This window comes from Vulpes vulpes, chromosome 13 (genome assembly GCF_048418805.1).
Source record: "Vulpes vulpes isolate BD-2025 chromosome 13, VulVul3, whole genome shotgun sequence".
NCBI lineage: Eukaryota > Metazoa > Chordata > Mammalia > Carnivora > Canidae > Vulpes > Vulpes vulpes.
In genome coordinates, this window is record NC_132792.1 from 74,690,006 (window position 1) to 74,716,826 (window position 26,821).

General features: G+C 35.3%; 1 protein-coding gene across 4 annotated transcripts in view; it reads left to right on the forward strand.

Moving 5' to 3' along the window:
• RB1CC1 (RB1 inducible coiled-coil 1) overlaps nucleotides 1-26,821 on the forward strand; it is a 97,598-nt gene that overhangs the window by 34,101 nt on the left and 36,676 nt on the right. For all 4 annotated transcript variants that reach the window (XM_072734739.1, XM_072734740.1, XM_072734741.1 and 1 more), the window contains exons 6-13: nucleotides 7,963-8,165; nucleotides 9,508-9,934; nucleotides 15,146-15,316; nucleotides 24,275-24,459; nucleotides 24,629-24,815; nucleotides 24,899-24,980; nucleotides 25,234-25,295; nucleotides 26,640-26,743. In XM_072734739.1, coding sequence (XP_072590840.1) covers nucleotides 7,963-8,165; nucleotides 9,508-9,934; nucleotides 15,146-15,316; nucleotides 24,275-24,459; nucleotides 24,629-24,815; nucleotides 24,899-24,980; nucleotides 25,234-25,295; nucleotides 26,640-26,743 — 1,421 coding nt within the window. The remainder of the gene's footprint in view (nucleotides 1-7,962; nucleotides 8,166-9,507; nucleotides 9,935-15,145; nucleotides 15,317-24,274; nucleotides 24,460-24,628; nucleotides 24,816-24,898; nucleotides 24,981-25,233; nucleotides 25,296-26,639; nucleotides 26,744-26,821) is intronic.

The following is a 26,821-nucleotide window of genomic DNA, read 5'->3' on the forward strand; positions in this document are numbered from 1 at the left end:
ATCCTTTTGTAATTGATTTTAATTGCCTTTATATGATCTTTATAAAGCCATGTGCTTAAATGTTAAAATTATCTCCTGCCTTTCTGTTGCCTTTTCATTCAACTGATGATGTCTTGTGATGAGTTAAAATTCATTTATACACATTTTTTTCCCCACATTATACTTGAAGATTTATTTCTCTCAGTAATTGACACAATAAATAGGTGGAAAGTCAGTAGAGATATAGAAAATGTAATCAGTATTATCAATCAATTTGATCTCGTTGCTGTTTAGAGAAAAGAATACCTGTTCAAGTACACATAGAGTGTCATCAAGGTAGACATATGCTGCCATAAAAAATTTCAATAGATAATTGGAATTGTATAGAGTTTGTTTTCTGATCACAATGGAAATTAACTAGAAATTAAAAACAGAAAGATATCTTAAAATTCCCAAATATGTAGAAAATAAACAATATACTTTTTAATTATCCAAAAGCCAAAGTAGAAATCATAAGGGAAATTTGAAAATATAATGAAGTAAATGGAAATTAACAAATACATAAAAATCTGTGGGATGTAGATCTCTATCTAATCTCATAATATATGATACTGTGCCATAACCAAATGTGTATATTCCGTGACTGTAAATTGTAATATCCAGGGTAATATCCGATGGGGGTGTCAGCGGACCCGTATCCCCACCCAGCAGTAACAAGGAGGTGTTTTCATTTACCACCAAGTGTCAGAGACACAGGGTTAGGAACTTGTTTCTACTCCACTCTGGCCACAATGACTCCCTTTTCCCTCCTCTGGAGTGATGAGAGAGGGTTCCTAAACACAGGATATGAATGAGATTCAGAGTCTCTTACCATTAAAAAGGGTGCTGGAGAAATTGGACATTCATAGGACAAAAAAATGAATATTGCCTTATTTCATGCCTTGCAATATTAACTCAAAATGGATAATATATTTAAATGTAAAGTTACAAAACTTTTAGAAGATAACATAGGAGAAAATTTTGGGGACCTAGGGCTTAGTCAGGAGTTCTTAGATATGACACCAAAAGCATGATCCATAAAAGAAATAGTCAATAAATTGGAATTCAAAACTAAAAAATCTTATCTCTGCAAAAATAAATATTTTTGACCTTGTCGAGGGGATAAAAAAAATAAGCTACAGATAGGGGGAAAATATTTGCAAACTACATATTACAGAAAAGACTAGTTATTTAGATTATACAGTTGACCCTTGAACAACATGGGGGTTAGGGGTGCCAACGTCTCACACAGTAGGAAATCCGTGTATAGTTTTGACTTCCCCAAAACTTAACCAATAGCCTACTATTGGCTGGAGGAAGCCTTACTGTTCACAAAAACAGTAGGTCAACATATAATTTGCATGTCATAGTTATTATATACTGTATTCTACAACAAAGTAAGCTAGAGAAAAGAAAATGGTATTAAGAAAATAATAAGAAAAATACATTTACAGTGCTGTAACTATAAAAAGATTCACATAAAAATGGGCCTGTGCACTTCAAACCCATGTTGTTCAAGGGTCAACTGTATTTATTTATTTATTTTTAGTATTTTTTATTGGAATTCAATTTGCCAACATATAGCATAACATCCAGTGCTCATCCCGCCAAGTGCCCCCCTCAGTGCCCATCACCCAGTCACCCCAACCTCCCACACACCTCCCCTTCCACTACCCCTTGTTCATTTCCCAGAGTTAGGTGTATCTCATGTTTTGTCACCATCACTGATATTTTCTCTCATTTTCTCTCCTTTTCCTTTATTCCCTTTCACTAATTTTTATATTCCCCAAATGAATGGGACCGTATAATGTTTGTCCTTTTACGATTGACTTACTTCACTCAGCATAATACCGTCCAGGTCCGTCCACACAAAGCAAATGGTGGGTATTTGTTGTTTTTAATGGCTGAGTAATATTCCATTCTATACATATACCATGTCTTCTTTATCCATTCATCTTTTGATGGACCCGAGGCTCCTTCCACAGTTTGGCTATTGTGGACATTGCTGCTAGAAACATCGGGGTTCAGGTGTCCCGGCGTTTCATTGCATCTGTATCTTTGGGGTAAATCCCCAGGAGTACAATTGCTGGGTCGTAGGGCAGGTCTATTTTTAACTCTTTGAGGAACCTCCAGACAGTCTTCCAAAGTGGCTGCAGCAGTTCACATTCCCATCAACAGTGCAAGAGGGTTCCCTTTTTTCCGCATCCTCTCCAACATTTGTTGTTTCCTGCCTTGTTAATGTTCCCCATTCTCACTGGTGTGAGGTGGGATCTCATTGTGGTTTTGATTTGTATTTCCCTGATGGCAAGTGATGCAGAGTATTTTCTCATGTGCTTGTTGGCCATGTCCATGTCTTCCTTTGTGAGATTTCTGTTCATGTCTTTTGCCCATTTCATGATTGGATTGTGTGTTCTTTGGTGTTGAGTTTACTAAGTTCTTATAGATCTTGGAAACTAGCCCTTTATCTAATAGGTCATTTGCAAATATATTCTCCCATTCTGTAGGTTGTCTTTTAGTTTTGTTGACTGTTTCTTTGGCTGTGCAGAAGCTTTTTCTCTTGATGAAGTCCCAGTAGTTCATTTCTGCTTTTGTTTCTCTTGCCTTCATGGATGGATATTGCAAGAAATTGCTGTGACCTGTGTTCTCTTCTAGGATTTTGATGGATTCTTGTCTCACATTTAGATCTTTCATCCATTTTGAGTTTATCTTTGTGTATGGTGTAAGAGAATGGTCTAGTTTCATTCTTCTGCATGTGCATGTCCAATTTTCCCAGCACCGTTTATTGAAGAGACTGTCTTTTTTTCCAGTGAATAGTCTTTCCTCCTTTGTCAAATATTAGTTGGCCATAAAGTTGAGGGTCCACTTCTGGATTCTGGATTCTGTTCCATTGATCTATGTTCTGTAAAATGTATTGATCTATGTTCTGTATTCTATGATCTGTATTCTGTTCCATTGATCTATGACCAAAGCTTTGTAGTACAATCTGAAATCTGGCATTGTGATGCCCCCAGCTATGGTTTTCTTTTTTAATATTCCCCTGGCTATTTGGGGTCTTTTCTGATTCCACACAAATCTTAAAATAATTTGTTCTAACTCTCTGAAGAAAGTCCATGGTATTTTGATAGGGATTGCATTAAACATGTAAATTGCCCTGGTTAACATTGACATTTTCACAATATTAATTCTGCCAGTCGATGAGCATGGAATATTTTTCCATCTCTTTGTGTCTTCCTCAATTTCTTTCAGAAGCCTTCTATAGTTTTTAGGGTATAGATCCTTTCCCTCTTTGGTTAGGTTTATTCCTAGGTATCTTATGCTTTTGGGTGCAGTTGTAACTGGGATTGACTCCTTCATTTCTCTTTCTTCAGTCTCATTGTTACTGTGTAGAAATGCCACTGATTTCTGGGCATTGATTTTGTATCCCGCCACGCTACCCAATTCTGCCAGTTGTATGAGTTCTAGCAATCTTGGGGTGGAGTCTTTTGGGTTTTCTCTGTACAAAATCATGTCATCTGCGAAGAGGGAGAGTTTGACTTCTTTGCCAGTTTGAATGCCTTTGATTTCTTTTGGTTAACTGAGTGCTGAGGCTAGGACTTCCAGTACTATGTTGAATAGCAGTGGTGAGAGTGGACATCCCTGTCGTGTTCCTGATCTTAGATAAAGGCTCCCGGTGTTTCTCCATTGAGAATGATATTTGCTGTGGGCTTTTCGTAGATGGCTTTTCAGATGCTCAGGAATATTCCCTCTATCCCTACACTCTGAAGAGTTTTGATCAGGAATGGATGCTGTATGTTGTCAAATGCTTTCTCTGCATCTATTGAGAGGATCATATGGTTCTTGTTTTTTCTCTTGCTGATATGATGAATCACATTGATTGTTTTACGAGTGTTGAACCAGCCTTGTGTCCCGGGAATAAATCCTACTTGACCATGGTGAATAATCTTCTTAATGTATTGTTGGATCCTTTTGGCTAGTATCTTGTTGAGAATTCTTGCATCCGTGTTCATCAGGGATATTGGTCTGTAATTCTCCTTTTTGGTGGGGTCTTTGTCTGGTTTTGGAATTAAGGTGATGCTGGCCTCATAGAACAAGTTTGGAAGTACTCCATCTCTTTCTATCTTTCCAAACAGTTTTAGTAGAATAGGTATGGTTTCTTCTTTAAACGTTTGATAGAATTCCCCTGGGAAGCCATCTGGCCCTGGACTTTTGTGTTTGGGGAGGTTTTTGATGACTGCTTCAATTTCCTCCCTGGTTATTGGCTTGTTCAGGTTTTCTATTTCTTCCTGTTCCAGTTTGTTAGTTTGTGGTTTTCCAGAAATGCGTCCATTTCTTCTAGATTGCCTAATTTATTGGCTTATAGCTGCTCATAATAAGTTTTTTAAGTTGTTTGTATTTCGTTGGTATTGGTGGTGATCTCCTTTCTCATTCATGATTTTATTAATTTGAGTCTTTATTCTCTTCTTTAATAAGGCTGCCTAATGGTTTATCTATCTTAATCTTTCAGAGAACCAACTCCTGGTTTTGCTGATCTTTTGCACAGTTCTTCTGGTCTCTATTTTATTGAGTTCTGCTCGAATCTTTATTAATTCTCTTGTTCTGTTGGGTGTAGGATCTGTTTGCTCTTTTTTCTCTAGCTCCTTTAGGTTCAAGGTTAGCTTTTGTATTTGAGTTCTTTCCAGTTTTTGGATGGCTGCTTGTATTGTGATGTATTTCCCCCTCAGGACTGCTTTTGCTGCATCCCAAAGATTTTGAATGGTTGTATCTTCATTCTCATTAGTTTCCATGAATCTTTTTAACTCTTCCCTAATTTCCTGGTTGACCCTTTCATCTCTCATCAGGTTGTTCCTTAACCTCCACGTGTTTGAAATCCTTCCAAACTTCTTCTTGTGATTTAGTTCTAATTTCAAAGCATTATGATCTGAAAATATGCAGGGGGACGATCCCAATCTTTTGGTATTGGTTAAGACCTGATTTGTGACCCAGTATGTGGTCTATTTTGGAGTAAGTTCCATGTGCACTTGAGAAGAATGTGTATTCAATTGAGTTTGGATGTAAAGTTATGTAAATATATGTGAAATCCATCTGGTCCAGTGTATCATTTAAAACTCTTGTTTCTTTGGAGATGTTGTGCTTAGAATATCTGTCAATTGTAGAAAGCGCCATATTCAAATCACCAAGTATAAGTATTATTATCTAAGTATGTCTTTGGTTATTAATTGATTGATATGTTGTGCAGCTCCCACATTCGGGGCATAAATATTGATGATTGTTAGTTCCACTTGTTGGATAGATCCTTTAAATATGATATAATGTCCCTCTTCATCTCTTACTACAGTTATTGGGATAAACTTTAATTTATCTGATATGAGGATTGCTACCCCGGCTGTCTTTTGAGGACCATTTGAATGGTACATGGTTCTCCAACCTTTTATTTTCAGGCTGTAGGTGTCCTTACCTCTTAAATGAGTTTCTTGTAGACAGCAAATAGATGGGTCCTGCTTTTTTTCCAGTCTGAAACCCTGCACCTTTTGATGGGGTCATTAAGCCTATTCATGTTCAGAGTTACTATTGAAAGATATGAATTTAGTGTCATCATGATCCCTATTCAGTCCCTGTTTTTGTGGATTGTTTCCTTGGACTTCCTCTTTCTCTTACAGAGTCCCCCTTAATATTTCTTGGAAATCTGGTTTGGTGGTCACATATTCTTTCAGTTTCTGCCTATTTTGGAAGCTCTTTATCTCTCCTTCTATTCTGAATGAGAGAGCCTTGCTGGATAAAGTATTCTTGGCTGCAGGTTCTTCTCATTTAGGACCCTGAATATATCCTGCCAGCCCTTTCTGGCCTGCCAGGTCTCTGTGGAGAGGTCTGCTGTTAACCTAATACTTCTCCCCATAAAGTTTAGGGATCTCTTGTCTCTTGCTGCTTTAAGGAATTTCTCTTTTTCTTTGGAATTTGCAAGCTTCAGTATTAAATGTAGACGTGTTGAGCAGTTTTTATTGAATATGGGGGGGATCTCTACATCTCCTGGATCTGAGTGCCTGTTTCCCTTCCCACGTTAGGGAATTTTTCTGCTATGATTTGTTCAAATACATGTTCTGGACTTCTGTCCCTTTCGGCGCCCTCTGGAACTCCAATTAAACATAGATTTTTTTTTTCCTTCTGCAGCTGTCATTTCCCTTAACCTTTACTTGTGGTCTTTCAGGTGTTTTTCTCTTTTGTCCTCAGCTTCCTTCCTTGCCATACAGTTGTCTTCAATGTCACTCACTCTTTCTCCTACCTCATTAACCCTCGTCGTTAGGACCTCCATTTTCTATTGCATCTCATTTAATTGATTTTTAATTGCGGCCTGATTAGATCTAAATTCTGCAGTCATGAAGTCTCTTGACTCCTTTATGCTTTTTTGTTGAGCCACCAGTATCTTTATAATTGTGCTTCTGAATTGGCTTTCTGACACTGAATTGTAATCCAAATTCTGTAACTCTGTGGCAGAGAGGACTGTTTCTGATTCTTCCTTTTGTGGCGAGTTCTTCTTTCTAGTCATTTTGCTCAGTGCAAAGGGGCCAATAAAAGTTGTACTGGAAAAGAGAAAAAGAAATAAAAGCGGGAGGGGGGGACAAGCAAAACAAAAAACAAGGGGGAGTATTCTCTGATTCTATATACTGTAAATCCCTCGACTTCCCCTGGTACTTTCAGTGCTGCTTGGTGAATAACTTGCTTTCCCCTGTCCTTCCAGGTGGTCTTCTGGGGGAGGGGCCTGCTGTGCTGATTCTCAGGTGTGTGCACCTGGGGGAGCTGCTCGGCCCCCTGCCAGGTGCACGGCTTTTTATCCTGTGAGGCCCCTGCTCAGTCCCAGGTACAAGATGACCCCAGGGGGAACAACAAAGGTGGTGGCGGCCAGCTCTCCATCCCTAGAGTCAGCTTCCACAGTAACTACGGTAGCTCCCAGTCTTTAGGGGCCTGGATGCTCGGGGCGGGGCATGCCCCTCCTGGGATCCTGCCCGGAGCCTGCTGTGGGACTCAATCCCAGGACTCGAGGATTCGTGCCCTGAGCCAAAGGCAGAGGCTCAACCACTGCACCACCCCGGCATCCCTCATCTACCCTTTTTGTAAAAACAAAAACAAAAAACCTTACATTTAGGTCTGTCGGGTCACCTATAACTGATTTGTCATATAGTAGTAAACATAGAAAATTCACTTTATGAATCTAGCCTACCTTTTAAATTTGCTGTGTATTGATCTTTTCCTATTTTTATAAATATATCTTTTTCATCTTAAATATCTAATGTTAGATAAATTCTGTTGTATAGATGCACATAATTTCTTGATAGACTTTTTTTTTTTGTAGTTGAAGTAAAGAACCTTTAAGGGCACCTTGGTGGCTCAGTGGTTGAGTGTCTGCCTTTGACTCAGGGTATGATCCTGGGCTTCTGGGGGCGAGTCCTGCATTAGGCTCCCCTCAGGGAGCCTGCTTCTCCTTCTGTCTATGTCTCTGCCTCTCTCTCTCTCTGTCTCTTATGAATAAATAAATAAAATCTTAAAAAAAAAAGATCCTTTTAGTATTTTTGCTTATTTGCTTAAGCTTTTATTGGGTAAATTTCTATAAGATGAATCATGCTGCCAAACAATAGACGCCCTTTTACTTTAGATAGTTATTGCTGAATTGCCATCTATAGGTATTCCACCAATATATATTTCCAGCAGTATTGAGTTAGAAGTTCTTCTTCCTTAGTGTCATAACAACAAGCAGAACCACTTAAGATAAACTGAAACATTCCCTTGTTGGTGCTTTGTTTAAAACATTCCCTTGTCAGTGCTTTGTTGAAAATATATTTAGGCTATGTTCTTACATACAGGTATATATATATATATATACACACACACACACACAAACATGTGCATACAAACATTACCTTCTTTTACTGTGTTTCTTCATTTTCAATATAGGAAATGTATGAAGTTGCCAAGAAACTTTGCTCTTTCTGTGAAGGTCTGGTCCATGATGAACATCTTCAACACCAAGGCTGGGCTGCAATCATGGCCAATCTGGAGGACTGTTCAAATTCTTACCAAAAACTACTTTTCAAGTTTGAAAGTATTTATTCAAATTATCTGCAATCCATAGAAGACATCAAGTTAAAACTTACTCAGTATGTTTACTTTTAAAATGGATAATAAGATGTTTGTTTAAAATACTTTTGCAATTTATCAGTTGTTTAGTAAATGTGATTTCATTTCTAATTGTTATAATTCTTCACTTTTTGAGACTTTTATGGTGACTTTTATAGGCTCTAAAATTTTTATTTATTTATTTATTTATTTATTATGGTCAGTTTTATTTACTTCCTATTTACCGATCTCCCACATTTTTTTTTTCTTATCTTGTTTTATGTAAAGGGCTCAAAATTCTTCTAAATCATTTACAAACTCAAGAGTCTTTGCCTCCTTCTTGCCCTGCTATCAATTTCGCAATAAAGTAAAAATATAAATATAACACATCTGACAGAAATGGAAATTTTTTCAATATTCATCAATCAAGGAAATTTTTATTTTCCTTTTTAAATATTGCTCTAGGATGTAGGCTTGCTAAGATGGAAAGAAGCCATTTTGATGGCTTTCTGGTTCTATGCAAATAAGCACATCTGATAGGCAGTGGTTGTTTTTTAAAAGAGCTATAATGAATGTAAAAATATAGTAATGATTCAGTACCAATATAGCCCTCTGTTGTCTTTGTGTATGCTTTCCACATTTTACAGTCACTTTTTAGTTTTTATATTTTTTGTTACTTTGACTTGGGAATAACATCATTTTAATTAAAATGAACCTTATTCAAATATTTCTGTTTTGTAGTATGAATTAGGTTTTGGTGTTGCCAATGGAACTGATCTTGGGAAGAAAGGGAATGATTATTTGAGACTAGAAAGTGTATACAACAACATTTTCAAGTAACTCTTATTTGGGAAGTTCTTTTAGATATAATTTTGTGTAGGAGCCTGAGCCCCTTCAAAAATGTTTTTGCATAAATCAAGTCATTGATATCATCTTCCCCAGTGCCTTTTGACAACATATATCTACCTGTCTGTAGGGTGTAATGAATGTGAGAGTTACCTTAATCTTTATTAGGATTGTTAAGTTGAAAGCACAGAATAAAATTATCAAAAAATACTTGATTGGTTTAACGTCATACTTTAGGGGACTGCTTTCGTAAATCTTTATTGTAAAGTTGAATTTTTTATATCTTAAGGTTTGATGAACCAAGTGTTTACTTCTTTAGTATAAGCTGGCTCCCTTTACTTGAGAGTGAAATTTCAATGTGTTAATGATAACCCTTTTCTGTCTAATAACTAAGTTTCTTTTAAAGAACCATACCTATATGCATTATAGTAATGGTAATATTTATGTGTATAATAATTGAATGCTATTTCTTTCAAAATGCTAATCTCTAATTAGAGTGGTCCCATAATTTTACTGACAGATCTTTTGTGTTTTAAGTTTAGGAACTGCGGTTTCAGTAATGGCCAAGATTCCACTGTTGGAGTGCCTAACCAGACATAGTTACAGGGAATGTTTGGGAAGACTGGATTCTTTACCTGAACATGAAGGCTCAGAAAAGGCTGAAATGAAAACCTCCACTGAACTGGTGCTTTCTCCTGATATGCCTAGAGCAACTAACCAATCCTTGTTAACCTCATTTCACAAGTCAGTGGAACATATAGCCCCAGATACCACAGATGCTGAAATTGGAAAAGAAATTAGGGAATCTTGTCAAAATACTGTCCAGCAGGATGAAACTTCAGTAGATGCTAAAGACGGTGATCTGCCTTTTTTTAATGTTTCTTTGTTAGACTGGATAAATGTTCAAGATAGACCTAATGATGTGGAATCGTTGGTCAGGAAATGCTTTGATTCCATGAGCAGAGTAAGTCATGTCAATTTAATATTTCTTATGTCATTTCAACTATTATTTATACTAAATATTTTATAAACTTGAGAATGGTAATGTTATTATAGTGGAAATAATGAGCCTTGGTGTAAGACTTCATAACCAAGGATTTAGCCTTGGACAGATTAAATCTTTTCCTTTGTACCCTTATTTATGAATTAATAGTAAATTTGTGAAGACTCTTAGAGGTCATATATGTAAAATTTCTACTGCACTGCAGAACCTTGAAGTGCCTACTCAGATGGTGTAGATTTTGGTGGTACCACTTTGAAATATATTTTTTTTCTGAACTTGTAACATATGTAGATATGCTAATATCTCCTATCCTCTAATTTGTTCTTACAGTTAGGCTCTTTGATCTGTTAGGTAAAACTTGTGCAGTCTTAATGTTTTCATTCTTGTGCCTTAAATACATAGTACTCTCTAAATATAAGTAAATAGGTATATAGAAATGGCCACCTCTAGCCTACCATATTTTTAAGTTAATTTAATAATGGATCAGATGTTCACATTTACAAATTCTATAGAACTTGGAAGGTCTTTGGAAAATATTAAAGAAAATTTTGTTTTTTACAAAATTACAAAATATTAAAAATATTTTTTTTAGCAGCGAGAATGATTTATGGTCAGTAAAATATACAAGTTCTTGAGCAGTTAGGTCACGGAGTAATGACCACCCAAAGGAAGATACTGATCACTTTCATCTCCCTGAAAATCTGGTGTGCATCTTTCTAATCACCATTCCTCCTAAAAGGAACTTCTTCCTTTTAAAAAAGTTTTAAATACTTTATCTGCCTGAGATGTTTTAAAATTCAAAATTTCAATATTGTGGTCTGGGTTGTATTTTGTAAATTATAGTGAGCTTGTATTTTAGATTAATAAGTTCTTCCCCAAATATACTAGGAAAACATTTAGGTCTGGGGAGTAAATATCTCTTAAAATATGATCCAGGGGTCCCTGGATGGCTCAGTCGATTAAGCCAACTCTTGATTTCACCTCAGGTCACAATTTCAGAGTCCTGGGATCAAGCCTTGTGTGTTAGGCTCCATGGTCAGTGGGGAGTCTACATGGGATTCCTCTCTCCTTCTCCCCGCCACCCTTACCCCACGTCAAGGGGGAGCTTCCACTCTCTCTCTAAAATAAGTAGATCTTTAAAAAAAAAAAATAACATGATCCGTAAGCTGCTAGAAAATCTTTGAAGTCAAAGTTGATGGGACACATATTTCACTTACACAGAGATAAGATAATATTTTGAAGTTTGCTGTTGTCTAAAGATGATGGGCAGGATATTTCATCTTTTCTTAAAGGGCACTCAATTGGAAAAGAGACTTGATCTTTGAATACTGAGAAAGGCAGTGCATTGTTTGGGATGCCTGGAAAATAACACATACCTTTCAAAATGGAAAACTTAAATAAATCCTAGGTTTCTTCTTATTCTTTAAATTTCAACTTCCTTGATGAAATCCTTTAAAGGAGGCATTTCTTTTTGGCCATTTATTTGTCATTAAAGACAGCTTCAATGAAGACATTTGCCAGGGCATGGGAGTATATAATATATTATGCAAAGATTGCTACCTAAAAGGATTGAAAACTAGTGTTCCTATTTAAATTGTTGACATGTTAGTAGCCTAAAACTTATAACCTATGATTGTGGAAAGTCAAGCACATGATTGTAAATAGAATAATTGAGGTATATATATATGTATATGTGTGTGTGTGTATGTGTGTGTGTATTTCTGCATGAGTTAGAGAATAGGGCTGTAGACTGAGGAGAATCCCCTTTTAAAAGAACTGCAAGTTGGCTTTCCATTTGCATGTTTAAGTGAAATCCAGCACAGCCATATAATTTTTATTCACTTTTCATGACAAGAGAAAATAAACAATGATCCTTCTCTGGCTTGATGAAATTCCACAGGAATTTATATCTACAGAAAACGGAAGTTAGCTATATAGTATTATTACTAGGGTGTCACATTACTGACCTAAGTTAATGTTTACTTTCATAGTGTATACCAAGGGTCTTTGTGATAGATTACATGACCATTATATTTTGAAAGCATAATATAAATTTTTATTTGGTTATAGTCACTTGATACAAAATGAGGTAGCATAGTTTAAAATACTGTCTGTAATACAGCACTCTTAAGTTGTGCGTGTCAGCTTAAAAACTTGTGAATGATAATACATTCTGAAGAATTTATATATTTCTGCCTATATATTACAGTGTAGGACATTACAGTAATACGATATACTGCATAATAAACAGTACTTTGTCATGATTTTTTATTAGAGTAGTATTTTTCTCCTCTTGGTAGTTTTATATATTTATTCTTAATACCACTATAGCATTTCTAAAGATAGAATAAACTGAGTATGGAACTTCTCATCAGAGATGCCTTCCATTTATCTCATGTGCATTACATAGTTACATATAACTCACCTGCTTGATTATCTGATAGTAGTAGTGCTATTTGCCAGTGAATTTTAAAATGCTCCAAGGTTTGATTTTCTATAAAAGCAAATCCTGTTTAAAGCCATAATATTTACATAGTAATCCCAGTTTCAACGGTATTTGTAACATGTATAGGGTAGTTGATGGCTTTTTCATGACCTTTTCTCTCCTATACTGAGAAAAATGTAAAATTGTTGCTACATTTTTGTGTATTCACATATTTTCTTGGGTTGTAGTATATTCATAATTAGAATGAGTCTTGGATATTCTGGTTCAGATTATACTATAAAAGGCAAACTTTCCTGCAGCCCCAGGTGGCTCAGTGGTTTAGCGCCACCTTCAGCCCAGGGTGTGATCCTGGAGTCCTGGGATTAAGTCCCACATCAGGCTCCCTGCATGGAGCCTCCTTCTCCCTCTGCCTGTGTCTCTGCCTCTCTCTCTCCCTCTCTCTCATGAATAAATAAATAAAAAATCTTAAAAAAAAAATAGAAAAGGCAAACATTCATATATCTGACATTGGAAATTAATAATTGGAAATATGTGCATTTAGCTCATTTCTAAGCTGTCCAGATTAATACCAGCATAATGTATTGAATCTTGTTTTAGTGTTTTGTTCAGGATTCTTGTGATCTTATAGAATTACTGTTGTTTGCTCTGTGCAGTGGGTGTGGATTTAGAGGTGGGATGGAAAGAATGGAAAGGGTAAGAAAATTTTTAGTTTCTTCTAAGATGACAGTAACATTAATCTTTGTAAATATCAATGGAAAAACCCAAGAGTAAAAAAGTAGCATAGCACTGTGTTCAGTTACTAAAAATTTCCTAAATAATTAATAGAAATCTGTGGTTTGAAATATGTATTTAAAAAAAAATTCTCCAGTGACTCTATTTGGAAATTTTAATTTTTATTACTTGGAGGCAAATAAAATATTGATTAGAATCAGCTTTTAGGAAGTCAGGTCATATAACCTGTACTCAGGTGATTCACAAAATAGTCTTCCACGTTGTCAGTGTTGTTGTATTATACTTTCAATGAATTATGAAATACAAACTATCATAATCAGGAGCCCTGGTTTTGGGTTTGTTTTTTCTTCTTTAAATCATTGCCATGTGAAGTCCATGTGTAGTTATAATTCTGCATGAGCTAAAAATTTGAATCTGTTTTAATCCTCATTCCTAGCCCTTTATCACCTTAGTGATTTAAAGCCAATCTTGGTTTGTACAATACTTTGGACCAGAAATGTGTGCAGATTGGACTCAGTTACCATGAAGTTAAGAAAAGTGAGAAAATGTTAACATACGTATGGTTTTTGTTAGTATTGGGCTACCGCTGCCTATGTTTAAGTAGTGGCTCTGTTAGCTTTTTTGTAGTGATGCAAATGTGCAGCCTCTTATTAATTAAATTGGACTATGGATAATAACAATAAAGTAGTGGTTGAGTTTTAACGGCTTTTGTATGTTCTTTGTGTACCAAACACTGTCCATTAAATATTGTACGGTCCTTTGATTGTAGAGATAAGGGAGGGCATCAAGAAGGAGGCAGTATTTGACTAGGACCCTTACATAGAGGCAGAGTTAGCCTTTCAAACACCAAGTAGAATGATCAGTTTGAAGAAAGATTAGAGCTAGAGAAACACAGGGTTTGTCTGGATGTAATGGGCAATTCAGTTTGAAAAGAGGATAGGTTTGGAAAATTTACTAGTATCCAGTCACTGGAGGCTGTACTGTATGCTGTGTTTTTTAGATGTCATAGTGGGCAGAAGAAAGCCATTTAGGGATCTCAACAGGAGACCACTGTAATGAGTTAATAGTAGGAGATAACATGGTTGATACTCCTGTGGAGGTATAAAGAAGTGATCAGAAACACAAGCTGAAAATCTGTGAGAAGGATCAGGGATTACAAAAGGGTTGAGATTGCATAGAAATTATGCTTATGCTGAAATCATATAAGAAATAGTACAAACGGGCTAAGCACAAAGTCCTTCTGAATTATCTGTATTCGTGGATTAGACAGGAAAAGGAGCCAAAGAAGGGTACTGTGGAGGAATCCGTGAGGTAATGCCCCAAAGCTTCCAGTGTTTGTGAGAGGTTGTCTTCAAAGTATACGAACTTCAAGTGAAAGGAGGTTATAGGTGATCTTCGGCAGAGTGGGTTTTGTGGAGACTGCATGCAAAAACACTGCCAATGTATTCTTTCAAGGAAAGGGGAGGAGTGTTGAGACAAATCTGTTAGGTTCCATGATTTCCAGAAAATTTGTGGAAGTAAGCCAGGGAACAGGAGAGATTGAAGAGTAAGAAAGTTGGGTTGATCAAGCAAATTCCTTTAGGAGATAGAGACTGAAAATAAAGATACCTCCAGGAAGGAAGGAAGTTGACCTTGTTTTGAGGGAAATTAGAGTTTTAAGACAATGACCAAAGAACGTGTTTTAACTCTGCTTTACTTTATAAGACCTTAAAGATAACATTTTCTCTGTGACACGGAAGATTGATTAAGTTGTGGCATTGATGGGAAGATTATAGTTCCTGGCACTGTATTCCTAATTATGGATTCTAATATAATCAGTAATTTTTTATTAACATAACTATCCTCCCAGTATTGTGGAAGTATAACTTAGACTTCCTGTGCTTTTGCTTTTCTGTGTTTTTCATTTTCTTTCCTCTGAAGCTGTGTATCAAAATATTGAGAAATATATTAACTATTTGCTGAAAACTTCATTCATATGTTTTGTTGTCATTTAGCTTGATCCAAGGATTATTCGACCATTTATAGCAGAGTGCCGTCAAACTATTGCCAAACTTGATAATCAGAATATGAAAGCCATTAAAGGACTTGAAGACCGGCTCTATGCCCTGGACCAGATGATTGCTAGCTGCAGCCGACTAGTGAATGAACAGAAGGAACTTGCTCAGGTGCTCATTTGAAACTTCTCTCAGAAAAAGCAATTCATAGTTTCTTGATACCAATATTTTATATGTAATCTCAGTTTGTTGTACACCATCATTTTACCTCATCCTTAATTATTGTTAATGCAATAATATTGTTTCCATGTATTTTAAGACAAGTTCTTAATGTTCATGTTTGATAAAGTGAGCTGAGGCCACTTTAGGTAGTAAGTAAAAGATAAACTGTGAAAATGCTGTGAGCAGCTGTGGAAAAAAACAGAAAGTAGTCATTGTACTAAACATTTGAGTACTTCCTGCTTTCCCCCTCAGAAAACTAAAAAAGAATTCGTGAGATTTGTTAAGGGCAGGAGGAAAATATGAAATCTTAGAGATTACTAATACTTAGGTTTTTAGGTCTCATTTAATGCAGTATTCAAGAACTCTCTTCTCAGATTTATACCCAAAAGAAAGTGATGGAGTTGCTAAGAGTGATTAGCCCTACACATTTTCTGCCACGTTAGTGACTTTGTCCTCCACTCAGTCTGGCAAAACAGCAAAAGAGTTAACTTGTATAATCTTGATTGAGATGTACACTTTTCTAGTTTAACTTTCCTCTGCCAGTTTTTTTCCTCTGATTGTACTCTTAACATTAGAACATAAAAATCATCTTATTGGTTGCAAATGTTTTATTTTACCTGCATGGCACTGTGTGTGTAGGTAGATAAAACGTGTATGTTCTTGCTTTATTCTTTTTAAATAAATTTAAAAATGTTTATTGCATTTTTATAGTTTCCTAATTGAATTCATCTGTAATTCTCAGACTCTTTTTTTTTTTTCTCCTGATTTTGGGTCCAGCCATCTTATTGTGAACTGAACCCCTTTATCCTACGCTCTTGCACTGACTGAGAATCCTAGTGCTGAGAATCCAGCACTGAGTAGATTGTTATAGTGGGTCCCTTTGTTTAGTTCCTGATCTATAGAAAGTAGTATTTCACAATTATAGTGTTTCTGGTAGCTAGTTTTTTCTCTTTGTGTTAATAGAAGGCCCTTATCGGATTACGAATGTTATAGTCTACTTTTAATCTTGAGCCTCCTTGGGATTCTTGGAAGAAACTCAACATAGTCGTAATATATTGTCTTTCTTATTTAATTTTGGATTGAGTTTAGCATTTTGGCAAAACTCAACATAGTCGTAATATATTGTCTTATTTAATTTTGGATTGAGTTTAGCATTTTGGCAAACTGAATTATGTTGACTTGTGTGTGTGTATTATTCATTTGGTATATATTTCTCAAGTTTGGGCATCAAGTTTATGATTGCCTCAAAGTAAGGTGAAAAATTTTTTGATTAAAATATTTAGTCGATTTATTTAATATAATTGCTGAATATTTGTTTTTAAATGTACTATTTCCAATTTTTCTTCCAATCATATCTCTTTTTACTTTTCCCCTTTGGATTATTTTTATCATTAAAATTAAAATTTAAAAATTGGCGTGGTTCTTGGGTAGCTCAGAGTTAAGTGTCTGACTCTTGATTTTAGCCCAGGTCATGATCTCAGGTTTTTGAGATTGAGCCCCACTTTGGACTGGACGTGGGGCCTGCTTAAGGTTATCTCCTCCTTCTGCCCACTCCCCATTACTTGCTGTCTCTTCATAAAAATTTCCTTTTTTATTTAAAAAATTTATCATTAAAAATTACTTATTGAGGCACCTGGGTGGCTCACTCAGTTAAGCATCTGCCTTCAGCTCAGGTCATGATCCCAGAATCATGGGATCGAGCCTCACATTGGGCTTCCTGCTCAGTGGGGAGTCTGCTGCATCCTCTCTCTCTGCTAATCCCCCTACTTGTGCTCTCTCTCTCTCTCAAATAAATAAATAAAATCGTAAAAAAAAAAAAATAATTATTATTCCGTTTTCCATATCAGCTTTTTCCCTTTTATGTTACACATGCATCCTTCTAAGTTTGATATGCATTAAAACGATAGTATCCTTTAGTTGCAAATTTAGTTTTTGTCATTTGGAAATCACTCTAAATCACCTTTTCTTTCTTTTTTTAAAAGCATTTTTTTAAAGATTTTATTTATTTATTTATTAATGAGAGATACAGAGAGAGAGGCAGAGACACAGGCAGAGAGAGAGAATCAGGCTCCATGCAGGGAGCCTGAAGTGGGACTCGATTCCAGGTCTCCAGGATCATGCCCTGGGCCAAAGGCAGGCGCCAAACCGCTGAGCTACCCAGGCGTCCCTAAATCACCTTTTATTTCTTAAGGATATTTTCTCTGGATATAGAATCTAGGCTGTCAGTGATTTCCTTTAGCACATTGCCTTTGGTTTGGTTTTTATTTATTTTATTTATATTTATTTATTTTTTAAAGATTTATTTATTCATGAGAGAGAGAGAGAGAGAGAGAGAGAGAGAGAGAGAGAAGCAGAAACACAGGCAGAGGGAGAAGCATCCCAGATAGGATCCTGCCCTGAGCCGAAGGCAGACATTCAGCTGCTGAGCCACCCAGGCATCCCTTTGGTTTGTTTGTTTGTTTAAGATTTTATTTATTTATTTATTCATAGAGACACACACACACTTGTTTGTTTGTTTAAGATTTTATTTATTTATTCATAGAGACACACACAGAGAGAGAGAGAGGCAGGCAGAGACACAGGCAGAGGGAGAAGCAGGCTCCATGCAGGGAGCCCAACGCAGGACTCGATCCTGGTTCTCCAGGATCATACCCTGGGCTGCAGGCGGCGCTAAACCTCTGCGCCACTGGGGCTGCCCTTTGGTTTGGTTTTTAACAGTTTTTACTATAATACAAGATGTAGTTTTCTTTGTATTTCTCCTGCATTGGGATTGTAGTACTACTGTGGCTTAATGGCATATGTTGGAAAATTCCCAGTTTGTCTTCAGATTTTGCCTTTGTCTTACTCTTTTCCTTCTTCTTCACTGATTCCAATTATATATGTATTAGACCTTTCATCTTATTCTTTTTACCCTTGTTTCCTTTATTTCCCATCATTGCAGATTATTTTTTTTCTAGCTGTGATTAGCTGTTACTAAAAACTCATTTATTGGGACGCCTGGGAGGCTCAGCTTTAGCTCAGGTCGTGATCCCCAGATCCGGGATTGAATTCCGCATCAGGTTCCCTGCTAGGAGCCTGCTTCTCCCTCTTCCTATGTCTCTGCCTCTCCTCTCAATCTGTGTCTCTCATGAATAAATAAATAAATCTTTAAGAAAATAAAAAAACTCATTTATTGATAGTTTTTATTTTTTAGCTCTGCAATTTTAATTTGATTCTTTGTTTATATAGTTTCAATTTATCTAACAAGATAGTCTCATCCATCATCTCTTTGATCACATTAGCCATGTAGTAATTTAAAAGTCTCTGTTAAGCCTATTACTTGCGCCTGTGTGTGTGTGTGGCCATTCCTATAGTTTTCATTCTTGTGGTTTTGCCTTTTTGTGTGCCTAATTATTTTTTATCAGAAAGGCCAAGGAAATACAAAGCTTAAGATAACACTTTTGGAGAAAATTTGTTTTCATATGGTAAGGGCTATTACAAACTTATATCATTTTAATTCAATTTTAGGGATTTAGGTGATTGGAAATTGGTCTTCCAGTCTTTGTGATGGCCAGTCTACTTTTTGTAAACTTTACTCCATAGAATATAGCTTTTTGGGATACTAATACAAAATGTGTTCCATTGTCTTCCTTTGGTTGGCACTGATCTCCAGGTTTTTTATTTGTTAGCTCCTTGAGGATGTCAAAGGATTGCTTTTTTTTTTTTTTTTTTTTTTTAATTCTTAGCCTTGGGCTGCTCTTCAAGAATCCACATTTGTCTCTAGAGAAAGCATTGCTGGTTGCTTAACTGGCCTCCCCAGGTTTCTTCCACCTCCTAGGTCCTGGCCCTTGTCCTTCACTGCTTTCTTAGGTCTCTAGTAACAGGAATGCCACAGGAAGCTTGGTCGACATAACCATTAAATTATAGTTTACCATTACATGAGATAGCTCTGAATTCCTGATGTTTTTGTTGTTTCTTTGACAAAACCCTCAATAGAATGAATCAAACATAATTTATTTAACAAGACTTCTTTTGATGGTCATTTAGGTTGCTTCCAGATTTTCTTGTTGCAAACATTGTTCTAATATGCCAGTACATTTCTATCTTTATGTGCATGGCCTAGTATTTCTTTAGGGACAATCACTGTAATGGAATTGCTGAATTAGGGTGTTTGTGCATTTTAAATATTAATTAGTAATGTGTAATAATATATCCTCCGTAAAGAAAAAATCTGTCAACACTCTTCTCATTAATTGAGAACAGTTTACTTTATATCAGTGTTTGCCATCTATTTCCTCTGAAATGTCATTTGCCAATTTTTTTATCCTAATGTTTCTGTAAGCATTTATTATAGTCTGGATAATCCTTTGTGTATTGTAAATAATACAGATACTATCTCTCTCTCTTTTTTAAGATTTTATTTTTTTGACAGAGTGAGAGAGAGCACAAGTGGGGTAGAAGGAGAAGCAGGCTCCCACCGATCAGGGAGCCCAGTGCGGGGCTCAGTCTCAGCATCCAGGGATCATGACCTGAGCCAAAGGCAGACGCTTAACTGAGTAAGCCACCCAGGCGTCCCACAGATACTATCTCTTTGTTGATAGTGTTATAAAGATTGTTATACAAATTTTAAATTTTGATCTAGTCAGATTTATTGGTCTTTTTTTCATATTTTATGAACTCATCATTCCTTTAAAATCTTCAGATCTTTATAGCTGTTTCTGTAAATAAACTGGGACTTCCGTTTTTCTAATCTTAAGATAATCTATTTTCTCTCCTTTGCTCTGTCAAATCTCTTAGGGTGTGTGTGAGTGTGTGTGTAAGTAGATGTAATACTACTATAGTCAGGGAAGTACACTGAGTGGTTTAACATTTGGTTGTATTTTTTAAAAAAATATGATGCTGTTATCCTTATCTATATTCAATTCAGCAAATGGAGTTGTGTAATATGAGGATAAGTCATTTTTCTGGAAGTGTAGTTGCTGTGATGAAGGGGCTTCTGGTATTTTTTAATTTTCTTTAAAAAATAGAGCAGGGCTGACCCTTAAACTTTATTGAAACCAAACTGAAAAAAATTTAGTAGACATGTCCTGCTCTGTTCCTGTGAAAATTTGAAGACTAATTTTTGGTGTCCTGTGATCATTGAAGCAGCCTGTCTAACCATCTTCTTTCCCCCTGCTTTATTTGCAGCTTTTGCTAATGTTTTAAGCTGCGGTAGCTCATAGAGTTTAACTTTTAGACATCATAACTGTTAAATATTCAGAATAATACTGTAAAATAGACATCAATGGAGGCCCTAAGATAAAAGTTGTCACCAGGGCTTGCCTGAGTGAATGGCTCTGAGAGAAACTGGTTATAATATAATTCTAAATGGGCTCATGAGAGACAAACGATATCCTATTGAAGTTAGGTGGTATGTGGCTGTTGGAACAACCTTTTAATCCTACATTTATGTGTTTGGCTGCCAAGAGATGTAAAGCGGCAAGGGTTTTTAACTGAGACATCACTTCCACAGACAAGCTTTCTCAGATTTTGCAGTCTTAATCAGATCAGATTTATTTTCTCTTAGCATGTTGTACTTATCCTATATTATAATTACATTGAAGTGATTATTATTTTTTTAATGCAATTTCTTTAAGAATATAAGCTTTGGGGCACCTGGCTGGCTCAGTGGGAAGAGCATGTGGCTTTTGATCTTGGGGTTGTGAATTTGAGCCCCACATTGAGTGTAGAGATTAGCAACGAAAGAATATAGCTCTAATCAGCAGGACTCTAGCCCTATTCACAATGCCTTATCACGGCTTCTGAACTATAGTAGGTACACAGTCAATACTTCTAGAATGAGGGACACCTGGATGGCTCAGTTGCTTAAGGGTCTAGCTCTGGATTTCTGCTCAGGTCATGATGGGCACGGAGCTTGTTAAGATTCTTTCTCCCCCTCTCACTGTCCCCCACTCTCCCTCCCTCTCTCTCTCTCTTTCAAAAAAATATATGTATGTATATATATGTAGATATACATACCTACATATATACACACACACATGTATGTATATTGAAAACTTGGGTTAGTGAAATTAGACTTGGGTTTGTGAAATTAGACTTCTCTTTAATCTGGTCTGGAATCTTTCACATTTATTATTTGCAGATATCTCATCTGTTAGTTTTGTTACAGCTAATATTTTTTTCCACTGCAGATATTTTTATCAGTATTTCCTTCAGATTGTGGTGGGTAGATAAATTCAGATTAATTGATTTGAGGAGTTGATTTTAGATCTTACATAAATACAATTTTGTGTGGTTTCTTCTACCTACATAGCAATTAAATCTTCTAGCAAGTCTTATAGAAAAGAGAAAAGAGATGCCTGGGTCACTCAGTCTGAAGAACCTATGACTGTTAATCTCAGCTGAGGCCATGATCTTAGGGTTGTGATATGGAGCCCTGCATCAGGCTCCAGACTGAGCATGGAGCCTGCTTAAGATTTCTCTCTCCCTTTTCCCTACCCCATTTGTTCTCTCAAACTCTCTCACACACTCTCTCTCAAAAAAAAAAAAGAAAAGGGAAAAGACAGTGGAAGGAGATTTATTGCCTAAATATCTTATATGATAATGACCAGTTCAGGCAGCTTTAAGAGAAAAAAAATTTTTTTAACCACAACACTTCTGAGGACATTATAGACCCTTCTGCCTGGCCTGACAGAAACTTCAACCGATCTGTGAAGCTACATTAACACTGGAGCCCTGAAAATTTATTCACTGTGTATCATTTTTCTAGTAATCTTCTTCTCTTTAAAGATTGTCAGCAAAATAAGAAAACAACAGGAATCTGCTTCCTAAACCAAAAGTTAACAAAATACAGCTTGAGGGGAGTTGTAAATACTGTAGTATACAACTAACAAGTTACATTTCTTTCAAATATAGTCATGATTATTTAATTCTTACTAGATAACCTAGTGAAATTCGGAATTAGGATATGGTATAGCTTAAGTTCTGCCTTCCCTCATCACTCAGTCAGCCATGTAATTTTCTTTTAAACTTAAACATCATGTAGCTATCAATCCTCATATTTACACATAAAAAATTAATACTATGTGACATCAAGGAAATTTTACTTAAACTTTTTAAAATTGAAGAACAGTTGACATAGTGTTAACATTAGTTTTACGTCTACAATATAGTGACTGAACAATTCTATACATTACTCAGTGCTTACTGTGATAAATGTAATCACCGTCTGTCACCATAACATTATTACAATATTGTTGGCTATATTCCCTGTGATTTTCATTTCTATGACTTATTTTAAGAGGCTTGTACCTCTTAGGAATTTTTCTACTTAGTCTAAATATTATACTAAGAATGCCTTAACAAATAGAGAATTTATTTTATTGATAATAGATTTATATTTTTTCTTTGAACAACATTTGCATGTATATGTTTTTCCTGTCAGAAGATTATTAGTGGTCTAGAATTTATTTTGAGGGGATTGATTATGTGGGTTTTTTTTTTTTTTTTTTTGATTCAGTATAAAGTAGTTAAACTTGTAAGGTTTTAACACAGTTGATAAAAGCAGTAAGTTATTTTTAAAGTCAGAAAAAATATAGCCACAGTGGAGCGTATAGCATATTCAAAGGTAAGTAAGTTATAAAATTACTGTTGAAATTGTCTTATTTTCAGATAAAAAGTGATTTTGACTTTAACACACATCATTTAAATTTAAATATTTCCTTGAAATTTAGGAAGACACAAAAGCAGAAAGGAGAGAGAGGACTACCAAAAAGAAGACATGTTGTTGCTGGCCATATTAAGTTCCTAGAAAGATAATTATTTACAGTAGCAAGTCAGACAGACATGCATGCAAATCATAAAGCTTCTATAACACACTAACCATTTAGTAAGCAGAGTAGGAAAAAGAACCTATAAATACAGTAAAAATACTTAGTAATAAGCTCATCAAGATGGCTTTGTACCTTTTTTTTTAAGTGTTTGCTCTTGGGTTTTTTTTTTTTTTTAATGTTTTGCACATAAAACTACCTTATTTTAAATATGGCACATCTGTCTAACTTTATTTATAGCCCAAACACAATCCCTTCTTAACAAAATGATGCAGAGTTCACCTTTGAAAACAAGTAAGTAAGGATAGCTAAGAAAAAATATAATAGCTATTTTTCCTACCAAATAATAAAAGGTATTGTAAAATTGCATATATAAGTTGTTATTGTTCTAACAACATGAGTGTATACGTACACATGTATGTGTGTATGTGTATACATATGTGAGCACGTATATACACATGTATAAAACATGAGCATGTATATATACATGTCTGTGTATGTGTGTGTATACATACATATATATAGTGGAACAAAATATCGTTCAGAAATACTGGAGAGAGGAATGATATAAATATGTATACACATACATATACATATAGAGTGGAACAAAATATAGTTCAGAAATATTGGAGAGAGGAATGACTTCTTAATAAAAAGTACAGTCAGTCGTTACTCATTTGGAGAATTGTACAAAGTACTATTGAATATCATTGGTTAGATTAAGTCAGTTATTTCATGGCTTAAAATCAGTGACCATGTTTTACTTAATGTCATGCTCTGACTGACCCATGGTGTATAGTAGGAGCCTAGATACAGAGGTTCTAGTTCTAATTTGACTTTTAAAGTATGTCCTTAGAGTAATTTATCCATCTTCCCAGTGGGTTTCTTTTTTTTCCCCCCTTGCATGAAAATGTAATAATTAGATGAGCAGAGACTTCTTAAAAACAATTGTTTTTAATGAACATATCTACATTCAAGATAGTAGATTTTAAAATCTTGTTTAAAAGTTAGAACAGTTCATGTAACAAAGGTTTTCTCTTAAATGAATGTTGATATCTTTCATGAAAGTTAATGTTCTTTAAAATATTTTCTCTCAAAGGGATTTTTAGCTAATCAGATGAGAGCTGAAAACTTGAAGGATGCATCTGTATTACCTGATTTGTGCCTGAGTCATGCAAATCAGTTGATGATTATGTTGCAAAATCATAGAAAACTCTTGGATATTAAACAGAAGTGTACCACTGCCAAACAAGAACTAGCTAATAACCTACATGTCAGACTGAAGTAAGTGTTTCTCTAACATCTAATTTTGGATGTTTAGAAGTTATTTTTTAGTTACTGCCAAACAGTGGAGTAATTTTCCCTTGTCATTATATTGAAATACTTGATGGGTTGATTAATTTGGGATTAGATCATTTTTATAGAGTTTGTGTGTCTCAATTCCATCCTATAGGTGGTGTTGCTTTGTAATGCTTCATGCTGATCAAGATGGAGAGAAATTACAAGCTTTGCTCCGCCTCGTGATAGAACTGTTAGAAAGAGTCAAAATTGTTGAAGCTCTTAGTACAGTTCCTCAGATGTACTGCTTAGCTGTTGTTGAGGTTGTAAGGAGAAAGATGTTCATAAAACACTACAGGGAGGTATGGAAATTAAATTCTATTTTCATTGTGTATGAGCTTTATGAATTGGTGTGTGATATTAACATAAACTTTCCTCCTCTTAGTGGGCTGGTGCTTTAGTCAAAGATGGAAAGCGATTATATGAAGCTGAAAAGTCAAAAAGGGAATCCTTTGGGAAATTATTTAGTAAGTGTTATGCACTAATAAATTTATTTTTAATGAAAAATGTTTTTATTTGTAGATATGAGTATGTTATGTAGCGTGTATGTGATATTAGTTACCATTGAAATCTGGAGAAACATTCCTTTTAAGGTCTGTAGAGTTGAGTCCATTGTTAAAATTTAAATATGAAGAATTGTTCATTTGTTTTTCAAAAACCAGAGTTTTTTCCCCCTGAAATACAATATAAAATAACCATATTGCTAATTTCTTTACACAGGGAAGTCCTTTTTAAGAAATCGTCTGTTTAGGGGATTGGACTCCTGGCCCCCATCCTTTTGTGTACGTATTTATTTTTTAACCGTGACTGAATTTTTATGTTTTCAAACCTTTGAGAAATAGTGATATTTTTAGAAACATAGAATGTTTTTTTATCAACATAAAAATGGTTTTAAAAGTCAGTTGTCATGAAACTTGAAATAATATTCATATTTTTTGATCAAGAGTTTTCATAACATAGGAGGATAAGCCACACTACATTGTTAAGCTGTTAATTGGTAGGAGATTTTCTTATTATTTTGTGTTTGTCTCTCTCTGTCTTCTCATTCCCTTTATCTTTCCCCTCCTTCTTTCTCTCTCCCACCCTGTCCTTTCTTTTCCTTCTGTCCTCTCCCCCTTTTTATTCTCTTTACTCTTGTTTTATTCCTTTGTTTACAAATCAGAATAGGGTGATTCTTCAGGTGGCCTTCATTGAAACTGTGAAAAGTAAGTTTGTGTTTTTAAACCAGAATTACTGGGGACCATTCATTTTATTTCATGAGAAACCAATGATTCTGCAGGTCATAAATGTTTGGGAAGTGCTTTAGGTTTTTTTGTTTTCTCTTCAGATGCATTACTTAGCTAACATGTTTCTTTACTGCAGGATTTCTTAGGGCTTTAAATGTATGTATTTTTTAATGTAATAGGGTTTCCCGCACTCATTTCTTTAGGACCCCTGTTTAATGAAGAGCATCTTGATTTCTAAATCTACTTAGGTAATGATTGAAACAGAGTTACTTTAAAATTTGTATTTCTTGACAGTATTATAAAGAAATGGTAGGACTTACCAGATCATTTCTTTTTAAGAAGCTGAAATTGACTAAGGTATTTTTGGAAATATAATGGAAAGGTCAAGGGAAAGGCAAAGAAGGAAATGTTACCTAGGAAAAAACCTTTTTACCGTTTTAAAACAACAACACATGTTAGTTAATTGATAGGAATAGACGTAGGGCCAAGGCTAGGGAGATCTTCATGGTCATGTCACAAGTTAAGGAAAAATTTGGGAATAGTCTATGTGCTGGTGAAACAATTGGGTTCCTTTAATGTTGATAGGATGCCATCTGATTTTTAAAAACCTGATGAGAAAAGGAGGAACAGTCACATCAGTTGATCACCAACAGCTATGGTTCCCCATTATTTAAGACTCAGTAAAATAGTATATGTGTTAGTTATTGAATAGTTCTTCATTTTTATTTTATTCTATTTCTTAAATGTCAGTAGATAATTTATAGCATTTTTGCTTCTTTCTTATATTGAAATTAATTATAGTAATAAAGCATTTATAAATTTGTCCTGTTTTTTGTTTTTTTGTTTGTTTTTTTGTTTTTGTTTTTGTTTTTGTTTTTGTTTTTGTTTTTGTTTGTATAGACTCAGAAGCCTCGAAAGTTTGACTGTGAACTTCCAGATATTTCATTAAAAGATTTACAGTTTCTGCAATCATTTTGTCCTTCAGAAGTTCAGCCATTCCTCAGGTAAATGTTACTAGTATTTTTAACTTTAGTTACCACCCTAAAATGTTTTGTTTTGGAGCTGTGGAAAGTAGCTCTGAT